At 37.4% G+C, this 23,244-nt stretch overlaps 1 protein-coding gene across 3 annotated transcripts in view; it reads right to left on the reverse strand.

The window, feature by feature from the left end:
• LOC126262281 (ATP-dependent helicase brm-like) overlaps positions 1-20,757 on the reverse strand; it is a 230,190-nt gene extending 209,433 nt beyond the window's left edge. The window contains exons 1-4 of one of the 3 annotated variants that reach the window (XM_049958810.1): positions 20,624-20,757; positions 10,515-10,687; positions 7,925-8,083; positions 1,816-1,984 (exon numbers count right to left, since the gene is read on the reverse strand). In XM_049958810.1, the coding sequence (XP_049814767.1) occupies positions 1,816-1,984; positions 7,925-8,083; positions 10,515-10,667 (481 nt within the window). In that variant the 5' untranslated portion in view covers positions 10,668-10,687; positions 20,624-20,757. Of the gene's footprint in view, positions 1-1,815; positions 1,985-7,924; positions 8,084-10,514; positions 10,688-10,791; positions 10,808-19,994; positions 20,299-20,623 lie in introns of those variants that run through there. The other 2 variants (XM_049958801.1, XM_049958819.1) reach the window with 2 other exon arrangements.
• Between the last annotated feature and the right edge of the window lie 2,487 nt (positions 20,758-23,244).

The raw sequence follows: 23,244 nt of genomic DNA on the forward strand, positions 1-23,244 counted from the left end.
CGATGATGACTGATATCAGTTGAAATCGATTTGCAAGAAGATAAATAAATTATGTTTCCACGACTGGTTGCTACATTCTTTATAATTTTTAACTTGTAATGTTCAGGTACAGCATAAGTAGTGTCCTGCTTGACACAGTCACATTGTTTAAAAATCTGGGTGTAATGTTGCAAAGCGAGATGACATAGAACAAAAACATGAGGATTGTGGTAGGAAAGGCAGATGGTAGACTTCAGTTTATTGGGAGAATTTATAGAAAGTGTGGTTCATCTGTACAGAAAACCACTCATAGGTTGCTAGAGCGACCTCTTCTTGAGTACTGCTCGAGTGTTTGAGGTCTGTATGAGGTCGAATGAAAGGAAGACATCAAATCAATTCAGAGGCAGGCTGCTAGATTTGTTACTGGTAGGTTTGAACAACACATAAGTGTTACAGAAGCTTTCGGAACTCGAATGGGAATCCCTGGAAGGAAGGCGACATCTTTTTCGAGGAACATTATTGAGAAAATTTAGATGCCGCCATTTGAAGCTGAAGGCAGAATGATTCTGTTGTCATCAACATACATTCCACATAAGGACCACAAAAATAGGATACGAGAAATTATGGCTCATATGGAGGTATACAGATAGTCATTTTTCCCTTGTTCTATTTGTGAGGAGAACAGGAAAGGAAATGACGAGTAGCGGTACTGGGTACCCTCTGCCAAGCACCATAAGGTGGACCGCGGAGTATCAATGTAGACGTAGATGTAGAGATCCCGGATCTGGGGGGGGGGGGGGGGGGACATGAATCTGCATATGATTGTTAATGATCTTACTTGTTTGTTCTACTTTAGGCAGCAACTTATTAAATCCCATAACAGTAGCAAGAACAATGAAAAGAAAAGCACTGACACTTTTAAGAGATGTCCCAAATTTGTAATAAGTTGTGTCTGCTAAAGAACACATTTAGGAAATACCAAACAGTAAACACACAATAAGTTATCAGTAAATGCCATCTTTTCATACTATTTTTCAAACAAATTGAAATATATTTCTTGTTTTATGTTTATTTATTGTATAAAATAAAGTTCCTACTGTTTGAAGTACTACAGAGTGGTCATTACATAATAATGGTGATGGAAATTAAAATGTTACTAGATATTTCAAGTTCATCTAGGATACCGATAATTAGTTAAAAGATAGTGTGACTATGGCACTACGAGAGGAGAACGATACACTTACGAAGCCACTAATTTTTAGCACATCATGTAAACAAAGCACTCCCAAAAGTGAGATATTTTAGAATGCAACTATATGAAGCATTTATTTTTTGGAATGAATTTTACTAGTAACTCAATTGCGGAAGGCTTGGCCTGTGTCTTGAATATTTAGCACTTCATCTTTTAGGGAAAAGACCCAAAACGCACAAAATTCAGCCATTATAAATTTTACATTGATGTAGGAAACAACAGAAATGGCTGCAGTAAAGGCAAGAAAGCACTCTTATCGTAAACAGCAAACTTCAGCCAATGTATTAACACAGTCAATAGCAATTAATTTCCTACTACAGCAACAACTTTTCTAATAACTAATTTGAACAAGATAAAGTGATTTGAAATTTTGTGCTAGTATTGTATAAAACTTGAGAATTGTGGAAAATACTATCCAAGTACTTTTCTAATTCGGCAAGATTAACTGATACATCAACTAATAAGATCAATAACAACAAAAATTTTAATCCACAATAAATATCATAATGTAAGACAATATATGTAACTTATAAGTAGATGGCATCTTTTTTAATATTGCCAACTTATATGTTTTCTGATCAAACCTGTATCAGGTACAGGAAATCCTCCTTGCCGAACACCCTGTATAGCAGCTGACAAGTGTCCAGTAAGTGGCATGTTACGTGCTAACAGCCTATAGGCTGCTATCTGTGCTCGAAGTTGGTAAACCTGGTCTCCACTGAATGGTGGCTTATCCAAGTTGTTGTGTACATTCTGAAATAATGAAATCTAAGAATGTTGGCACCTGTAAACAACTATCTAACCAGACAATTGTTTAGTGTAATTCTAGACAAAACTGTACTGTCATATGATCAATTAATCTGCATTAAACTGACAATATGCAAGGTAACATATTATTACATGTATTGTGTAAATTAGTTAACAAAAGTAGCAATGTCCTTAGATGATTCTTAAGTTGATGACATACGTTAATCTTTTACACACACACACACACACACACACACACACACACAGAGTAGATCAGCTAGACACCACAGTTATAAGTGGTGCATGTCTGAAGTACTGGAGCTTCAAAAGTCACGGGTGTTCAGAGCTAGTATTTATTTTAATACAACTAAAGGTGGTACAGTGGCTCAGTGATGCCAATTACCAGGCATTTTGGTAAGGTGAGCCACTGGTTAAGGCAGAAGCTGACCGGTCATAGTGTAACATAACAAATGCCATTGGAATGCCCCATTACACTAATTTCACAATTAAATTCACTTCCAAACATTGGGGTGTGGGATGGGTGGTATTCAAAGAAGATAAATTCACGTCTATCCAGGAGTGACTACAGAAATAAGCAATAGTTACTTCTTGCTCACTATGCATCAGAATAAGCCAAGAACACAACTTAGCTGCTGCAAACCTAGTGAACAGCAATAAGACAAAAAAAGTTAACGCAAACACTCCATAAGAGTTTTCATGGAAAGTAATCTCTCCACAAGCAGGTCGACAGTGCTGCATACTGATGATGGGTGACATGGTCTCTTTGAAGATAACAGCAATCCAACATTTCACAATAAGTAAAAACCAAAACAGTCTATGGCCGCAAGTATTTGTTTTATTTAATGTCCGGTTTTAATCGTAATGATCATCTTCTGATTGAAGAATGTGTACATTTATGAATAACAGAATTATTATAAGTTATCAACATTACAATATTAGGCAGCCAGCAACAGTGGTCATTTGTGTGTGTGTGTGTGTGAGTTGTATTTGCATGAGTGTGAGTTGTGCTTGCATGATTGCTGGGAGGTATGATGGGAACAAAAGAAGTGTCAGCTCTTTACATTATGAGGCCAATGAAACAGCAGCAGCCAGATGACATGTATTGAGTAACACACTTGGGAGACAGGGGGAAACATCGCTGTCAACGAGGATTATAAATTTAACTGCTCCTTGTTTGAGTCACACCTACTGAAATTGTCTAGTATCTGCAAACCAAGGACAGTGTGGCAACCCATGATACACTCCAAAAAGCAGCAAAATATTTATCTGCTCCATGTTGCTACGCAAACTATCTGCAAAGCACATTAAGTAAGTAGATAAATGTTCTCTTAATTAAATCATGGGAGGAGGTAGGTGGACCAATGTTTTTTTAAATAAATTGTAGGAGAAGGTAGGTGGATCAATGTTTTTGAATTAAATCACAGGAGAAGGCAGGTGAATAAAGATTTTACCACCACATCTGATATATTTCTGTGTCTCTGCAACTGATCTATAAGACATGCTTCAACAGATGATGTCACTTTCGCAATAGCAAAACATTTCTCTTGAAATTAACTAACACATTGAAAAACAGTAAAGAAGACAGTAGTTTCCATTACATCAATAAAATACGACAATAAGCAGCCTTGGTCATGGAATACAACATGATCGAAGCAAACCCTGAACTACCGGTACACATCAATATACCTGATCTGAGTATCAAGAGGCTTCATTCAAGACATCCTCCTCTTGCTCTCGACAGCCTCACTGGGGCTGACATCAACTCTTGGATAAGAGAATGGCTCCAAAAACAACTTGCCATCTAATGCCTTGTATTACTGAGGCATTTCCTGGGTTTGATCAGCCCCACAAGATCTGGTCAACTCTGAACCGACTAAGAACCAAGCGTGGAAGATGTGCTGACTCACTCTTCAAATGGGGACTGCTGTCTTCACCAGCATGCAACTGCAATGTGCCTGAGCAGACCATCCAACACATCAGAGATGAATGCAGTGCCACAGCATTCAGTGGGGAATTTGAAGAATTCCTCATGGCATCCCAAAAATCCATTGAATATGTACAAGGACTAGATGTTTGTCTGTGAATATATGTAATGTAGAATAATTTATCCAATGCTGAAATGTACTTAAATGCCATATGCTAGATAAATAAAATCAATTATATCACTAGAAATACAATGCCTCTATTCTTATCTCTCATTGGTTATGTCACAGAAACATCCCACTGGCTTATGCGAAACTGACGCATTGCCAACTTATGAATAATAGATAAGTACAGCTCTGACTGCCGCTGTCCCTGATCTAGACTGCAGCAGTGTGTGTGTGTGTGTGTGTGTGTGTGTGTGTGTGTGTGTGTGAGCAGGAGGGGGGCAGGGGGGGGGGGTGTCTACTTCAGAAGAAGGCCTTTTGGCCAAAAGCTTACTTGTTCAGCAGTCTTTTTGTTGTGCCTGCCTGCAACTCAACATCCTTTCTGTATTGTCAACACAAATAGTAGTGCTATTCATACAGTCTAAGGAGGAACTAAAAAAACATACTTGTGTACTTGAAGTTAACAAAAGAAAGATGATGAGACTTACCAAACAAAAGCGCTGGCAGGTCGATAGACACACAAACAAACACAAATATACACACAAAATTCAAGCTTTCGCAACAAACTGTTGCCTCATCAGGAAAGAGGGAAGGAGAGGGAAAGACGAAAGGATGTGGGTTTTAAGGGAGAGGGTAAGGAGTCATTCCAATCCCGGGAGCGGAAAGACTTACCTTAGGGGGAAAAAAGGACAGGTATACACTCGCACACACACACATATCCATCCACACATACAGACATACAAGCACAAGCAGACAAGCAGACATAAAATATGTCTGCTTGTGTCTGTATGTGTGGATGGATATGTGTGTGTGCGCGAGTGTATACCTGTCCTTTTTCCCCCTAAGGTAAGTCTTTCCGCTCCCGGGATTGGAATGACTCCTTATCCTCTCCCTTAAAACCCACATCCTTTCGTCTTTCCCTCTCCTTCCCCTCTTTCCTGATGAGGCAACAGTTTGTTGCGAAAGCTTGAATTTTGTGTGTATATTTGTGTTTGTTTGTGTGTCTATCGACCTGCCAGCGCTTTTGTTTGGTAAGTCTCATCATCTTTCTTTATATATATATATATATATATATATATATATATATATATATATATATATATATATATATATATATATATAAGTATGACTAGCATTGGCTCATGGTATAAAACATGACAAAATTATGGTAAACACTCATGGCTCATCATGCAGGGTCATTGCTAGCACACTGTGCTTACAGATGCAGTACAAACAGCTGTGGGAGCTTGGATGCTAGGTGTCACTGAAAGTAAACTGTGTTTAAAATGACACGTTACAAAGTCAGGAATATTATCTTCAACATTCTGCATGAAAAAAAGTAGGATAAGCTGAAATGCAGTAAAGACGAGGTAGGTGTTAAACATGAGTCCACAGTAAAATCTGAGTTAAAATGCAAAATGAGAGAAATAGAGATCTACAGGGATAAGAAATGCCATGTGACAAAACATATGAATCAATAAAGAAAATTTACACTGAACACCTATTTTTCATCGCTGTATGACAGGCTGTTGTTGCTCTTGCATGTCATGATGTTATGACTCTGCCATCTGTTTACTGCCCTGGCTCTGCACCGCTCATGATTTCTTGGCACTATTTTTGCAAACCCAATGTGGCATTTTTTGCGTTTTGAGATGCTGCTTTCAATTAACTTTACTGTGTACTGGGTATGTCACAGGCACCTATTTACAAGCTATTATTTACAATTTTAAATAACATTTTACTGTGGACCTATGTTTATACAATAGTTTTTCGTAATTGTATTTCAACTTATTCTATTTTATTTTCTCTAGAATGTTAAAGATCATATCCCTGACTTTGCAACACGCCATTGTAAACAGTGGTTACGGTCAGTGGCACCCAGTAGCCAAGCCTCCTCACCTATTTGTACTGCAGCTGTAAGCACAATGTGCTGATGATGGCCCAAACAGGCCTTCGGTGTTTACCATAATTTTATCATGTTTTACACTATGTGAAATGTCAATTATGGCTGTATATTTTACTTGCCTCTTTCATTAACTTCAAGGACACAGGTATGTTGATAGTTCCACCTCGGAAAATGTGAATCACACTATTACTTGTAGTATTGGTAACTTAGCACAATACTATTATTCATAAATATGTAATTTTTTTACATCAATCTGAAGACAATCATTGTGATTGACACTGGTCACTGAATAAAACAAATACTTGTGATCATATATATTGTGGCTTTATGTACTATCTCACAGATGTCATATTAATAACATGACGCTCAAAAGACTGAAAACATTGTTTTGAAGAACATAATGGACCGTAGGATACAAAATGAGCTGTGCAAAGTCCTATGGTCAGTTAGAATTTAATTCCAAGCCTGATCATCAACTAGGGAAAGATTAAAAGAAGAAGCACCACCACCTTTGTTTCACTTGTACCAATATTGTAGTGGTGGAATTACAAAGTACGCAAAAATCAGCACTGTCCGATATCTGAACTCTTGCATTACACAAAATGGGTACTTCACAACTCAGAAATACATGGGTGAAAGTTTCCAATACTTTTTCTGTAATATATTGGTGCCTCTGCTTACTCCTTCATTTTTTATGGATAACTTGTCCCACGAAAGTTGAGTTCTCAACTGGTGAGCGACCAACTAGAAGGTGAGTACATCATTTGAAAACTGCCCTGTGTACTCCAAAGATATCAATATCATTGAAAGATAACTCCCAGCACTTCTGACAGACATCCATAAAAAGAACAACTGCACTCCTAGCTTTTAGAACCACAGGCTCCTTCTTGATGGTAGAAAAGAGAAGAGGGGAGTGCAAGGGTTGGTCAGCAGGAAACCATGTTAACAGATGGCCACAGTGTCTGAGGACAAAAAGGGGCAAATCTAAACAAAAATGTTTCACCAAGTAGAAGGTTGGTTTTTCTTAATCTGGGTTCTGAATGTACTGCCACCCCTCGGAACTCCAACAAAACCTATTACTTCCTGTTTCCCAATCTGAATACGGATGGTGTGATTCCAAAAGCTGTAAGTACTGCCTCTATTTATTTTTGTGCCTAAGAAGAACAATGGGTTCACTGCTTCCTGAAATACAAGCCAACCCATCGGTCTCATAGTGAAATTCCAGGTGCTCTATGCTTCCTTTCAATTTATATTCATGAGACTTTTCTTTTAAAATTTGTATACATTAACAGCAATCAAAGTAGACAGAACTCATGCAGCAACCTGTTCAATCTGAAGTTGGTATAATGTATTATACACATCAATCTGGTTGCTGCAGTGTGAGCTTTTCGCCAAAATTTTCCAAGTTTTACGGAATAATGACATTGTCTTCCTCGTTATCACCTCACAGACAAGTTATTACTTATGTCTAACACTTCATTAATCAGATTCACAATGTCAAAAATTATATCTATTTGAGAGTGCATAATTCTACAGAATTCTTACAATTACATTTACAACAATTTTGTATTTCTTTGTTTCACTTCAAGGTTCTGTACTGTATCTCAACCCTCCAGAAAATTAATACCTAATTCATTACTACAGAAAACCATTTCTATATTCTTGTTAAAAAAAACTGAATTTTTGGGAGATCAGCATTTCTCATCACCTGAACACCGAAAGAATTAATTTTTAAATTTCTTCATTCACCCATTCATCATAACCTGCAGATTCCATCATGCATGGTAGCCTTCAGTGATGTAAAATTAGTCAAGAAACAAATTCAAAACAAAACAGATGGAACATATGCTCTTGATGCATTTAAGTCTACACTGGTGTCACTAAAGGTCACAGGACTCATGGTACGTCTACTTTATAACCACAATTACTTACATGTGACATGGGCATTGAAATAGCACTGGTGCACTGACTTCTCAGCTCCAGCAGCTGACTATAACGAGGATCATTCTCAAGACCCATTTCTTCCATTGATTTTACAGCTTTATCCAGTCCATTTAGTGCCTCTTGTATAGTCTGCTGATCTGCAGATACCTGAAAGGACATACAGATTCATATTGCATTATGAAACTCTGACACAGGCTTCATCATAACAATTAATTACAGCCGAACAAACTAAGCCTTCTTTTTCACATAAGTTAACACCTCACTGAAGAGCTCTCCTATGCAAACCAATTTTCAAATGAATCTGTAAGAAACTGAAGAATGATAAAAATGTAAAATTCTTGAAATAACTTATGCAAAGACAATGGAAATGTTACAATACTGTTTCACTGGATGACAAGAAGCTTAAAAGCAGTTTTTTTTTTTTTTCAAACTTAGAAACACATAATGCATTCTGACCATGCACTAGATAAACTATTAATTGCTGGATATAATCTGAAAACTTTCTGAAATCACAATCAATCTTTGAAAATGGAGATTCAGCTATATATGAATGTGTTTCCCCACAATATTAATTTAATTAACATACTATCACATCACCACAATTATCCCTACAAGTGATTTATGCTTGGAACCATTGAGTGAAACACTTTGGAATCACGACCTGCATTCATCCATGAGAGAGAAAGAAAGCTATGATAGTTTCTTAATGAGTTGACTCATTCTTACTATGTTCTTCACAGCAATGTCTCATGTAAGAGAATTTCCTTAACGGGTCTTTTTGTCCTTGGAAATAATTAGGGATCATAATGAGAAACCAGATGAACTAAGGAATTACAAATAAGCAAAAAACCATGAACCATTTGGAGCAACAGAGCATACTTTATGACAATCCCTACTAACTGGTTATCTTTTTATACTGTATTCACATTGTGATAAAAAGCCACTTCCTATTTTCCACACTTTGAAGGCTCTGAAGATAATGAATACCTTGACTACAATGATCATGTACTGGTTTCTCAGTAACATGAACACATGAAAAACTCAAGTTACCACCATTTTGAGATAACTTTTTGCGGGGTACCACTTTGCACCTGTTACAAATGGTTTAGCAAAGTCTGTTCTGCTTCTAATCTCAACAATAAGTTAATCCAACCTATTATTCTTCCTATCAACTTTCTAATAATTCTTATATGCTTCACTGTCAATCAATTAATCAAACACGCATCATTCTGTCAACATAAAGACTAATTTTTATATCAACCCAGTGTCTTCATTGCCTAACTAGTCTTGAAGTTGGAAAACTATTTCCAACTTAATGTTTTAAAGCTCCTAATGCTACTTGGCACACATGATCTAAGCGTGACTGATGAACTTTAAATACAGCAAGCACTGATATACTAATTCACTTCCAAACTTTCACAAAGTAATGATGAGTTTTCTGCAAAAGTAAAAAAACACTATCTGATCAAAAGTGATTGGACACCCCTATGTAATACAGAATTGACCACTATATATCATGAGAGGTGGACCTGCCAATATCAAAGGAGGTGGAGAGCCCTGTGTTGTCAATAGAGAAGCAGTAACAGCACACTGGGCCAATAAGAAGAGCACAGTAACTTCAAACATGGACTAATCATTAGATGTTACTGGAGTAACACACCCATCAGGGAGAGGTGCCAAAGCTGACTGTTGGTGATGTGATTCTGAAGTGGAAACACAAAGGAACAACCACAGCCAAATCAACACCAGGCTGACCTCAACTACTGAGACTGTTGAGCGTTGTGGAGGGTGCTTGTACAAAATCACATGAAATAAGTGGAAATAATGGCTCATGAGTTTCAAGTGGTACCAATAGACCAGTGAGTGGAATGATTGTGCACAGGAAATTAAAATGAATGGGGTACAATGGTTCAACAGCTCCTTGTAAGACAAATATTGCTGTAGTCCATGCTAAACAATGCTTAGGTGGTGTAAAGAACGATGGCACTCAGCAATGGATGACTGGAAATATGTGATTTGGAGTAACGAATCATGCTACACCCTGTGGCAACATGACACAAGGGTTTGGGTTGAGGAAAGCCTGGAGAACATTACCTGCCATCATGTGCACTGCCAACAGATAAGTGCAGAAAAGTGGTGTTATGATATGGAGCTGTATTTCATAATAAAGAGTGTGGCTGCTTTATTACACACAAGAAAATGCTAAATGTGGAAAAATATGAAAACAAATTTGCAGCATTGTATTCTTTGTACAGTAGAAGAACAGTTCAGAGACAAAGATTGTATTTGCTTAACAATGCCCCTATCATAAAGCATCATTTGTCTGGCTGTGGTTTGTGGACAACAACTCTGTGAAGTAAGTTGTTAAGTAAATAGCTTGAAATCTTAAGTGAGAAAAAAAAAAAAGTTATAACAGAAGATGAATAGTTCCCATTTCTTGATTTTACTCTTCACAGTTTGACGATTTTTTTTTTTTTTTTTTTTTTTTTTTAAAGTTTCCTGCCAATTTCCAAGAAGTAAAAGCAAACTCTCAAATAAATGTACGATAGACTACAATACATTACGACACAATACTTACAGGTGTGGGGAGTTTTAGCATTTGATTTGGGCCATTCCAGAAAGGTTGTGATGCTGAGGCTACACCAATAGTAGCTGATGGGTGATTCTGTGGCTGGTGCAATGAAAAATGTGAGCCCACTACAGGTGGGGCTTCTGTCTGAGCTGCACTCATTGTTAGGCTTTAATGCTATCCTGAAAACATATTTACAGAGCACTATATTTCTTTGTCAAACAAAATGTTCTTTTTTAACTTATTTAAATCGTGTATAAGTTTGCAAGAGTAAGAAATTATGTACTTTAAAGTGCTTCACGCCTTTCTTTGGAAAACTGAAACAGGTTTTTGTCCCTTTATATGAGTCTCAATTCCAGTTTCTGATGTAATATATAAAAAATATAGCAGCTTTGTCAGTACATTTCTTCCTCAGATTGTTTATGTGCAGACTGCAAGAACCACAAACTAATTACATTTTTTCATTACACTTACAAAAATATCCAATAGAAATTCACCACTCAAATAATTCTAAGAAAATATACATCTGCATCAGCACTCACTCAATCATCAAAATTATGTGCGGCAGGGAGTACTTTTTATGTACCACATACTACATCTACATTCATACTCCGCAAGCCACCCAACGGTGTGTGGCGGAGGGCACTTTACGTGCCACTGTCATTACCTCCCTTTCCTGTTCCAGTCGCGTATGGTTCGCGGGAAGAACGACTGTCTGAAAGCCTCCGTGCGCGCTCTAATCTCTCTAATTTTACATTCGTGATCTCCTCGGGAGGTGTAAGTAGGGGGAAGCAATATACTCGATACCTCATCCAGAAACGCATCCTCTCGAAACCTGGCGAGCAAGCTACACCGCGATGCAGAGCGCCTCTCTTGCAGAGTCTGCCACTTGAGTTTATTAAACATCTCCATAACGCTATCACGGTTACCAAATAACCCTGTGACAAAACGCGCCGCTCTTCTTTGGATCTTCTCTATCTCCTCCGTCAACCCGATCTGGTACGGATCCCACACTGATGAGCAATACTCAAGTATAGGTCGAACGAGTGTTTTGTAAGCCACCTCCTTTGTTGCTGGACTACATTTTCTAAGCACTCTCCCAATGAATCTCAACCTGGTACCCGCCTTACCAACAATTAATTTTATATGATCATTCCACTTCAAATTGTTCCGCACGCATACTCCCAGATATTTTACAGAAGTAACTGCTACCAGTGTTTGTTCCGCTATCATATAATCATACAATAAAGGATCCTTCTTTCTATGTATTCGCAATACATTACATTTGTCTATGTTAAGGGACAGTTGCCACTCCCTGCACCAAGTGCCTATCCGCTGCAGATCTTCCTGCATTTCGCTACAATTTTCTAATGCTGCAACTTCTCTGTATACTACAGCATCATCCGCGAAAAGCCGCATGGAACTTCCGACACTATCTACTAGGTCATTTATATATATTGTGAAAAGTAATGGTCCCATAACACTCCCCTGTGGCACGCCAGAGGTTACCTTAACGTCTGTAGACGTCTCTCCATTGATAACAACATGCTGTGTTCTGTTTCTTTTTTTTTTTTTTTTTTTTTTTTTTTACACAAAGTTTTGGAAAGAAAGATTCCTTATACATCCCTAAATGAGCTGCTACTATATTTTCTACCTTATCTTTACCTTATTTTCAGCCTCTAAGGGAGCAATACAAACATGAATTAAGGACATCCATAGGTTCAAGAACTACAATTAAGTTAGGAATCTAGGAATGCACTACAGCATCCTATGTATCACTCCCCAACAGTATCTGAAAACATGGAAAGATTTATTATAGTATACATGGAGGCAGTTAATATGTATTTCCATGCCTCACAAGCGGATGGAATGAAAAGCCTTTATAATGCATGGTACAATGGAAAGTATCTGCTGTCATATACTTCAGAATGATTTGGTGAGTATTTACATAGATGTGATGGTAGTTAGGCTCATTCCCAAAAACGTAAAAAAGACGATTGACATGAATATATGGCAGAATCATGCACCCCCGCCCCCCAGTTTACCTACCAGAGATACAGAGAAATACGTTTTAATATTTTATTCCACTTAATATCTTAAATCTGATCTTCCTTAAGTTTACAGGATGCTGCAACTGCTAAAACACAGCAACTCTTAGATTTCAGTCATTGGGTGACAAAAAACGAACTTGAACATCATGTTGTTTCATACTGTAATATGTGGGCTAACTATTTTAAGGTACTATGTTAAGCTTACCTGCCTGTCCTATATTACAAGTACATACTCTGTACATTATGTAATCAAATGGGACCAAATAAAAATCAATCAATCAATTACTTTGTAAAATATTATGGGCATCAAATAAATTAAATTAACAAAACTCATTAACTGACAGCACCAAAGAGTTTTGTAGTAAAATATGAATCCTGTAGAGTGCATCATGGTTACCTATTGCATACACGATCCACTGTAATCCAACTGCTTGTGGATGTAACAGCTGTTTATGAGAACTACCACACCAGGTTGGAACGGAATTTGCAGCTTTTAAAAAGCTGAGAAAGTGACAGTACTAGCAAAAAACATACAGAAGCTTTTAAAAAATGTATTAAAAATAATACAATTAAAAAAAACACCTTTAGTGCAGTTCATTTGAATTAGATTCTTTAAAACTTCTACACGAGCCAGATTCACATTTTTCTTGATTTCCTTAAAATATTCCATACAAATGATACAGAGTATTCAATAGAATCACTATCTTCACTGTATCCTTGTGAGGCAGATGTAGTCTGTCACTCCAATGTAAATATAGTCAACAAGATGTTTTAAAAAAAAGAATGAGCTAAAATAATCTTCAATAACTGAACCACCATGAATTTTTGTTAATCAAAGAAGAAAATTATTGACTATCAATGTACATGATCAGCAATACCCTTATAGTTGTCCATAACCAACACAAAAACTATAGCAATGATAGGTGCATTTTTTTTCTGATATACATCAGCTAGGACATACTGATGACTGAGCCACAAAAGCATCGATCAGAAGGCTCTTCAAAGATGTTAGAATTCCAGAACTCACTTTTAACTACATTCAGATAATTTGGAGAAGGGCTAAGTCTAATGAAAATATGAATGGAACCTTCACTCTTTATTAAAGCTTGCCCTTTTGCTAGACATGGAATAGGGTGTTATTGCCCTTAAATTCAAATATGTACTCGGTAAACACCTCCGTTTTTAAGGCAAGCTTGTAAATACATCACCAAGACAATTTTTCCTTAAGACCCAGTGACTGAAAATATGCAAATAAATCTAGCATTATTGGCTCTGACTCAAAACAATGGGAGATTTGCCTATATAAAAGAACAGAGAATGCCATACATGACATAGCCTCCATCTCACAAGGAGAGACATATGAATAATTCTAGATGAATGCAATTAAATTAAAAAAAAGAGCAGGTACCAAGAACCTCAGCTCAACCTCATTGTAAGAAACTGCCTTGTGAAGGAAACTGAGGAATGGGAGCAGCATGCTATACAGCAACGAAGCCCAAAACCATGCAATACAACATAGTAAACAGCCCACTGTTACGTGCTAACCACATTTTATCACCCTCATAATCTCCAAGTGAAGAAAAAGACAGAGGAGATTTTAATAGTTCTCTACATAATAAACTGCTGTATCCTAAGAAACATTGGGGACAACAAAGCACACTATATGAAATATCAGGGAAAATAAAGTAAGTTACCTTGAAACGGGTAACCCTTAAGCACAGAGTAGGTTCTTACACATTATGTATAACGTTAATAAACTTCATTGCTGTCCAGAAAACTTACTGTGGAGTGCTTTTAGTTAATAAATGCTGGCTTAATTATGAATAATTAAAATTAAGTGTGCCATATGGTTATGAACTGCCATCTCACAGCTGTTAAATGACTGTAAAAAACGGTAGTGTATCAGCTGTATGTGAACTGAGCTTAGAAGCAAAATTTTAATTTGCTGCCATAATGTTACCGGAAAAGGAAATTATAGTTGCTTTGGTATACCAGCCACTGAATCACAATGAACAACAGTTACTTCCACATACGGACTGAATTCAACAAAATTTGGTGGTAAAATTTAGTTATTAGATATCACAAGAGAAATGTTAACTATTTGCTAATTACAGTGACACCTCCTAACCAATTCTGCTTAAACGACAACTCCATAAGGTAGGCAGCATGTCTAAATAACATATGTAATTTCCATCAAAACAAAACAGATTATGCATTTCTGAATTTCTGGTCATGAGGGACTATGATTAAAATCTGTAATGAACACAGAAGAGCCAAAAGACCAATTAATAACTCAAAGCTAAACCAGCTAATAAATAAATTGAATTCAATAAAATTGGATAAAATAATAATCAATCCAGATACTAATGAAATGATCAAAATCCTTTTAGACCTGTTAACTGAACATTCTGAAGCATGCTGATCTAAATGCCACAAGGAATTGCACCACAAAATCTTAAAAATATGGGTGAACCCACATTTAAGTAAATTAAGAATTGTGATGCTACTACATTATGGTAAGTCAAAGAATCGCAAAGCTGACAAGGAAATTTATGTGAAGGTCAAGCTCTGCAGGTCTGAAATGAAGGCAACCAACTAAGTCCAAAACGAGTGAGACTCATAAACTGAGCTCAGTAGATAAATGCAAAGTTGCTTGGAAAATTGTTGAAACAGAAATAAATTTTGGTGGTAAAGCGTACAAGATAAAAATTCCACCTGACATTCTAAACGTACCTTTTCATCATCCCCATTCATATTACGTACTAACAAGGGAACCTTCCCATCGCACCCCCCCTCAGATTTAGTTATAAGTTGGCACAGTGAATAGGCCTTGAGAAACTGAACACAGATCAATTGAGAAAACAGGAAGAAGTTGTGTGGAACTGTGAAAAAATAAGCAAAATATACAAACTGAGTAGTTCATGGGAAGATATGCAATATCAAGGACACTGGGAACGCAGGAGCGCCGTGGTCTCGTGGTAACGTGAGCAGCTGCGGAACGAAAGGTCCTTGGTTCAAATCTTCCATCGAGTGAAAAGTTTAATTTTTTATTTTCAGTTTATGTGACAAACTCTTATATTTTTAACACTTTTTTGGGAGTGATTATCACATCCACAAGAAAACCTAAATCGGGCAAGGTAGAAGAATCTTTTTACCCATTCGCCAAGTGTACAAGTTAGGTGGGTCGACAACATATTCCTGTCATGTGACGCACATGCCGTCACCAGTGTCGTATATAATATATCAGACGCGTTTTCCTGTGGAGGAATCGGCTGACCTATGACCTTGCGATCAAATGTTTTCGGTTCCCATTGGAGAGGCACGTCCTTTCGTCTACTAATCGCACGGTTTTGCGGTGCGGTCGCAAAACACAGACACTAAACTTATTACAGTGAACAGAGACGTCAATGAACGAACGGACAGATAATAACTATGCAAAAATAAAGTAAAATTTTCACTCGAGGGAAGACTTGAACCAAGGACCTCTTGTTCTACAGCTGCTCACGCTACCATGGGACCACGGCGCTCCTGAGCTCACGTTCTCCATGATGTTGCCTACGTGTTCCATGGACTACTCAGTTTGTATATTTTGCTTATTTTTTCACAGTTCCACACAACTTCTTCCTGTTTTCTCAATTGATCTGTGTTCAATTTATCAAGGCCTATCCACTGTGCCAACTTATAACTAAATCTGAGGTGGGTGCGATGGGGAGGTTCCCTTGTAAGTAATGAACTTCATTACTGGCTGGAAAATTTAAAAGATCATAAGATTTCTAATCGTATGACATACTTAGCTTCTCACAATGTCAGTTCAGGTCCAGCCTCTCAATGGAGAAAGCAATCAACACTACTGCAGCACAAGCTATACAGTTGTTTGAAGTAAAGAGATGAGCTATACAACAACACTGTTGGACCTCAGAAAAGCGTTTGATATGGTCTCACAATACACCGTCACTACGGAGTAAGTGAGAATGCTTCATGCTTAATGCAGTCTTAGTTTAGTAAGAGGAAACAGTTAATGAAGAAAAATAATCAATATTTATGTTATCTTCTAGTTACAATAGGTGTACCAAAATTATCTTTTCTTGACCTTTTCTGTTGGTTAATTATGTAAATGATTTATGCACATTTGTGCCATATGATGCAGTGCTATATGTAAATGACGCACCACTCATTACATATGACACAACATTGAAAATTAGAGTGTAGGATGATGGCACCAATCGGGAGTCATGTCACTTGGTTTCATGCAAATGTACAACAGAAAAATGGTAGAAATACTGGCAACATTGTATTCAATGTGAGTCCTCCCGGAAAACATAATAATAAACTCTCGAACTAGGCTATTAGGTTTTCAAACAATGGACTGTCCAGATCGGAATACTAAAAATATACGGAAAAGATAGATTGTTATTTACTGTAAACACAACACATTGAGTTGCAAACAGGCATAACGAAAAGAGCTTGTCCATTAGCTTCCGGCCAAAGCCTCCACCAGAAAAGAAAACAGATGCACACAAAAACTCACACAAGAAAACACACCTTACACTCACTCACATGAGTATCATCTCCAGCAGGTCAGACTGGAATGCAAATGTCATGTAGAATGGGAGCAGCGATCTGGTGGGGCCGGGAAAGGGATAGCAGGTTACGGTGGGGGGGGGGGGGGGGGGGGGGAAGAGAAGAGCACTGTCTCGTGGAGCATACAGGGCCCAGACTACCAACAGGCACTGTGGGACAGGGAGGTGGGAAGGAGAGGGAAATGGGAAGCGAAAAAGGAGAGGAGTGGCAAAAGGAAAAGACAGGCAAGTCCTGTTGTATGTGTTGTAACTCTTATCAGTGCAATTCAGAAAAGCTGGTGGTGGAGGTTAGGATCTAGATAGTTTGGTTAGCGAAGCAGCCACTGAAATCAAGCATTTTATAATCAGCTGTATGTTATGCCCTTGGGTGGTCTACTTTGTCCATGGCCACAGTTTGGCAGTGGCTGTTTATCCTAGCAGTCAACTGGTTGGTAGTCACACCAATATAAAAACCTATGTAATGATTACAGCACAGCTAGTACAAGATGTGGCTGTTTTCACAGGTGGCCTGGCCTCTGATGGGCCACTGCGAAAGCAGCAACATCATAGACCAGCTCTGCTGTAATCATTACATGCCTTTTTATACTGGTATAAATACTAACCAGCTGTCAGCTAGGATGAACGGTCCCTGCCAAACAATGGCCACGAGCAAAGTAGACTACCCTGTGGTACAACATGCAGCTGAACACAGCATGCTTGATTTCAATGGCTGCTTCACTACACGGGCCATCTGGATCCTCCCCTCCATCACCAGCTTTTCTGAACTGCACATATGAGAGTTATCATTACAACACATTCTTCACACCAGAAATTATCCTGGCCTCAACCTATGGTAACCTATTGTCCCCACACTGTGCACCCAACTGTTCCCACTCCCGTCTGTCTTATCACCTCCTCACTATTCTCACCTTCCACCCTCTGCCAACGGACCCTCCCCCACATGTAACCTGATACCCCTTCCCCACCCACTCCATATTGCTGCTTCCGTTCTACGTGACTGCAACAGTTGCATTCCAGTACGAGCTGCAGAATATGGTGGTCACATGTGCAGGGGTGTGCTTGCTTGTGTGAACGAAAATATGTGTGTGTGTGTGTGTGTGTTTCGTTTTCTGACAAAGGCTTTGGCCAAAAAGTAATGTCTAAGAATCTTATCATTGTGTGTGTCTACAGTTTAACATGTCCTCTTTGTGGTGAGTAGCAACCTTTTCCTTATGTTAGGTTTTCACACAGACTACAACTCAGCTGGGATTCCCACATATGGAAACTGTGTGGCGCATTGGCATGCTTCATGTGTCACCTGTATAAGTTGGAGAATAGTGTCAATAAAGTACTACTACATTTCACATTCTTCCAGTTTCCCCTGGGGTAGGGAATTCTACTATAGGGTATTCTGTAGGCTACAAATTAGTGTTTAATAAGCACAAAAAACCATGCCATACACCAGGTTGGCAAAGACCCATAATAGCTACAAATACCTTAGTCTTGTCTAATTCAACAAATTATCTGATGTGGCCACACAGTACTGGTAACTAACACTAAAACTAGCATTGCAAAATGGATTAAAAGTAAACAATTGTGCTCTACTCAAGAGTTTCAGGAGTGTTTGAAAAAACACCTATATTTTTATGTGAATGAATAAGCATCTGTATCACATAATCAGAAGTGATGCTGTGATTTTGTTATTGTCTTGTACTTATTGTCATTTACCTAACTTTGTAGTTATTTATTGTCACTGAATTAATTACGTGGTGTGTTTATCCTGAAAATCTTATTACAAGTTATCTATTTATGCAGTGCATCCACCTTGTATTGCTTTCTTGTATTTATTGACATTTAACCAACTATTTTCTTCAACGCCATATCATGTAAAATTCGTCAGAGTTAGAGCTTTTTCACAACACGTTAAATACAAGTTATGGTGCTATCCAGTTAAACTGACTGATAACGCAAACATTCTCGTTTAATGTGGTGTTGGTCATCTACACAGTCACTGGAAGTGTGTATTATTCCACAGTTTTGGAACTACTTTAGTTTGTGTAAAAACAAAATTGAATTACTCAATGTAGTTCACCATACACAGAACACATTACAAAAACTCCGCACTGTGAATACACTGCGGCCCTGAATAAAGCAGCACAACAAAAACTGTCAATGAAAAAATCTACACCGAAATATCAACAACATAATTTAAAATATTCAATTTCCAATGTGGGTATTTTTGCATTTCAGTAGCCACGAATTCGTGTGCTCTTTTCTGCAGAAGTTAAATAGAGAAGGCATTGCATTTTCTGGTTGGTAACTACATGGAGAATTGACATTTTGATCAGTCACAAATACTTTCATTCTCTCTACTCATCATCATCTTATATTCTGTGAGAAAAAAATGGTTCTTCTGAAATGTACCAAAAGATCCAATACATTTCGCCCAATGTGTCGAAGTTGTCTTGTTACAGGAGTAACCGAGTTGTCAAATTTGGATGCAGTGGAAATATAATTTATTTTTCTTAACTGCATATGACTCTATATGAGCATCAAAGGCTACCATAAGATACTGCAATACTGTTAAGGCAAGGAAACGAACATTAGTAGCTTTTTCACGAAGATTCATTAAGTATTGACAGCTGTCTGCATACCATAGCCTATTTATTAATGTGTTCAGCTTAAGTGTAATCTTATGTCTTATTGCTAACTTCACAGAGAATTCGAAATTACCAACATTGCACAAGGTTTTTTTTACAACAGTTAAATTTAGAGCTTCAACAATACACAAATAAAAAAATAATATAAGGGAATGCGACTGGTCGATCTCATCAACTCTCCAAAAAACAGAGAACAACTAATATATGAGAAATACGTACGCACAGGTCAGTTAACAAACGTAAATCCAAGTCGTAACGTAGACTTATCGGACAATGCGTGATTTGGTATTTTTATTTTGTTGAAACACCACCTCCGTAGGCCTAAGCCGGCTACGCAACTGATCAGTAACCCATAGCATCCCGTCTTCACCTAATCATCGTATTTTGATTCACATATCCCTCACGCTTCACGTATGCTAAAGAATAGTGATAACATTTTCAATCCAACAGACGAACTTCTTTTTCGCCACAATCATTATCAACAAGCCTTTCATCGAACATTGGAGAGAAAAATTACAAATACAAAGACGTATTTTTTTCTCTAGAATAATCTCTGTACATTCTCGAACTGTCAACTGCGATAAATGTCATCGCTTTTTTTGAGCATTAAAAATACAATTTGTATATTATGTAAAAAAACTAAATACGCATCGTACAGCGCAAAAAAGTTTGCAAGTCTCTGGCTATTGGATTATTCCTACAAGATACATTCAGAATAATTTCGGTAACATCAAAATCTATGTTGCAGCACGCTACCGAAACTGAAACTTTCGTGTCGTCCTACGAACTGTTAACTACAATACATCATTAATTCAATAAATTTAATGTTATGATTTGACTCTGCTTACTGTAGCACAGCACAACGGCATCAGAAAACGTCACTAATAATGAAGACACTTCAAAAGCATAACAAAAGATTTCGAAATTATAATGAAAGTTTATAAAATGGGAGCAGTCCAGAAACTATTAACTAATAAAGTGATGTGAAATTTAAACAGTAAACGCCACTTGATGTGGCGACATTTTCGCTACATGTCGGAAACCGACTTAAAATCCAGCATATGCCGATAATTAAAGGACGTTGGCACTACTGTTGTACACGATCGATCGCGACGAAAGACAAAAATGTGGTCGTTTCAAATTTACACACACACTGTCTTTCCGCGTGGTTTGGAAAAACACTATGACTAATTTATTTACACGCTGTACACTAAGATAAACTGTTTAACTCATATATGTTAAGTGATTTCGCGAAAAATAAAAGATATGAACATACAAATAAGCATTCTCAGAACTAATGAAGTGTATGTTCGATAAGTTAATGTCAATATTGGAGCAATAACGGTAGATTTTTGCACTATACGTTATGGATGACATCGTATTAAAACTATTCCATTCCTCTCAGTGGACAGCTATGGTACTTAATCGAAGGGCAGAAAGACCTACTGAGAGATCGTGAGGGATGAATGTACGAGGGCGTGATCAAAAATAATGACTCAGAATTTTTTATGTGAAAATTCTTAAAGCTTTTTAAATAAAACAAACGTTATTAACGTTCTTCATCCTTATTCTTCATGCTTGGATATTTATTTCTCGACATAGTGACCCTTGCGACGAACAGATTTCTCCCAACGAGAGGTCACTTTGTTGATACCTTTACTACAATAGTTGACATTGTTGACGGATGACAATCTCACTTCTATTTGCACTACTTCATCACTATCAAAGGGAAGCCCTCGAGCATGTTCTTCAAGTTTTGGGAACATGAAAATCGGATGGGAGCAAGTCGGGACTTTATAGACGATTATCCCCAGGCCTCGGATCTTTACAAATGAGCAGCGCTCATGTGTGGTCTGGCATTGTCATGTTGAAGGAGAGGGTGCGCCTTCGAATTCGAAACCCGGTTAGTTAAAGTTTCAAACCGCTGTAGAAATAACACCACTGGTCAGAATGGTGTCAAATTGCAACGGAATATTATCAGAGAGGGGGGAAAACGTATGGCAGAAGAAACATAAATAGTTACAAAATGTAGCAACAGATGGCGCTGTAGGCAACATAATTAAATAGTGGTCGACTACAAATGAAATATGAACCATACAACAATGCCTAAGGCGTACTTTGACGTTAAATAAACTGTACTACTCAGTGTGCATGGATGTACAAGTGTGATACTGTTAGTTACATAACCCCATCCGCCACCGCAAGGTCACATCACATCGGATGAGAAAAATTGGTTTTTAATTGTCCTTTTCATTTTTTTATTTATTTATTTATCCATCTTTAAGCATTTACATGCAACCGATGTCGTCATGAGCAATGTACAATTTACATATTAAGAAATATAACTATTGTGAGGTATCACACAAAGCTAAAGTATACATTTTAAAAGAACATACATAATAAAGGAATACATTTGATACATAAAGATATCCCACATAACTAAAGTGTGCATTTTAAAGAATGTGCATAATAAAAAAATACATTTCATACATAAGGAGTTCTCCACATGTTTAACAATTAAATGCGGAACTCCAGAGACAAAAAAAGCTTAGGAAGAGATTTAAACAGAGTTGCAAGTTGTTTCGTAAGTCAGGTCTATTTTTGAAGAGTTTTCAAATTCTTTAACACTGTAAGAAGCTTTGTCTTTCAGCCATTTTTTAGTCTTACTTTTAAATATATTAAGAGAAGCACAATGTGCCTGCACAGGTAACCTATTGAAAAGCCTTATTCCCATGTATTCATAACTGTCTTGTGTTTTCTTGAGTCGACTTGTTGGTATGTCTATCTTAAATGTTTGACGGGTGTTGTGATTATGAACGGACTGCCTAAGGTTGTAACTGTTAAAGTTTTCTTTTATGTACAAAAGGCAGCTGTATATAAAAAGAGAAGGGACTGTCATTATCTGTAATTCTTTGAAGTATGACCTACTTGATATGTTATTTTTGGCAATCCCAGAGATGCTCCTGATGGCTTTCTTCTGCCAAATAAAAATTTTCCTTGACCATGGAGAATTACCCCATAGAAGAATACCATAGCTAATATGGCAATGAAAGAATGCATAATAGGAATTAATCAGTAGGCTTTCAGAAAGACAGGTGCGTAATTTTTTCAGTAGATAGATAACTCGTGAAAGCTTTCGAGATATGTTGTCTATGTGACTCTGCCAGGTTAATTTCGTATCTAAGTATATGACAAGAAGTTTGGTAGAAATGTACTCAACATGAGCATTGGATAAGCTGAAGGATATATTTACAGTCTTTTCATAGTTAATAGCTAACTCATTTGCTTCGAACCACATATTGGATAATCTGAGAAAATCTTTACTTTGCTCCTTCAGTTTATTTATGTCCTTCCCTGAATTGATGAAAGTTGTATCATCTGCGTAAAGCACAGATTTGCATGACATATTGCTGGGCAGGTCATTTATAAATATTATAAACAGTAATGGCCCAAGCACTGATCCTTGGGG

This window comes from Schistocerca nitens, chromosome 1, assembly GCF_023898315.1.
Source record: "Schistocerca nitens isolate TAMUIC-IGC-003100 chromosome 1, iqSchNite1.1, whole genome shotgun sequence".
NCBI classification, from domain to species: domain Eukaryota; kingdom Metazoa; phylum Arthropoda; class Insecta; order Orthoptera; family Acrididae; genus Schistocerca; species Schistocerca nitens.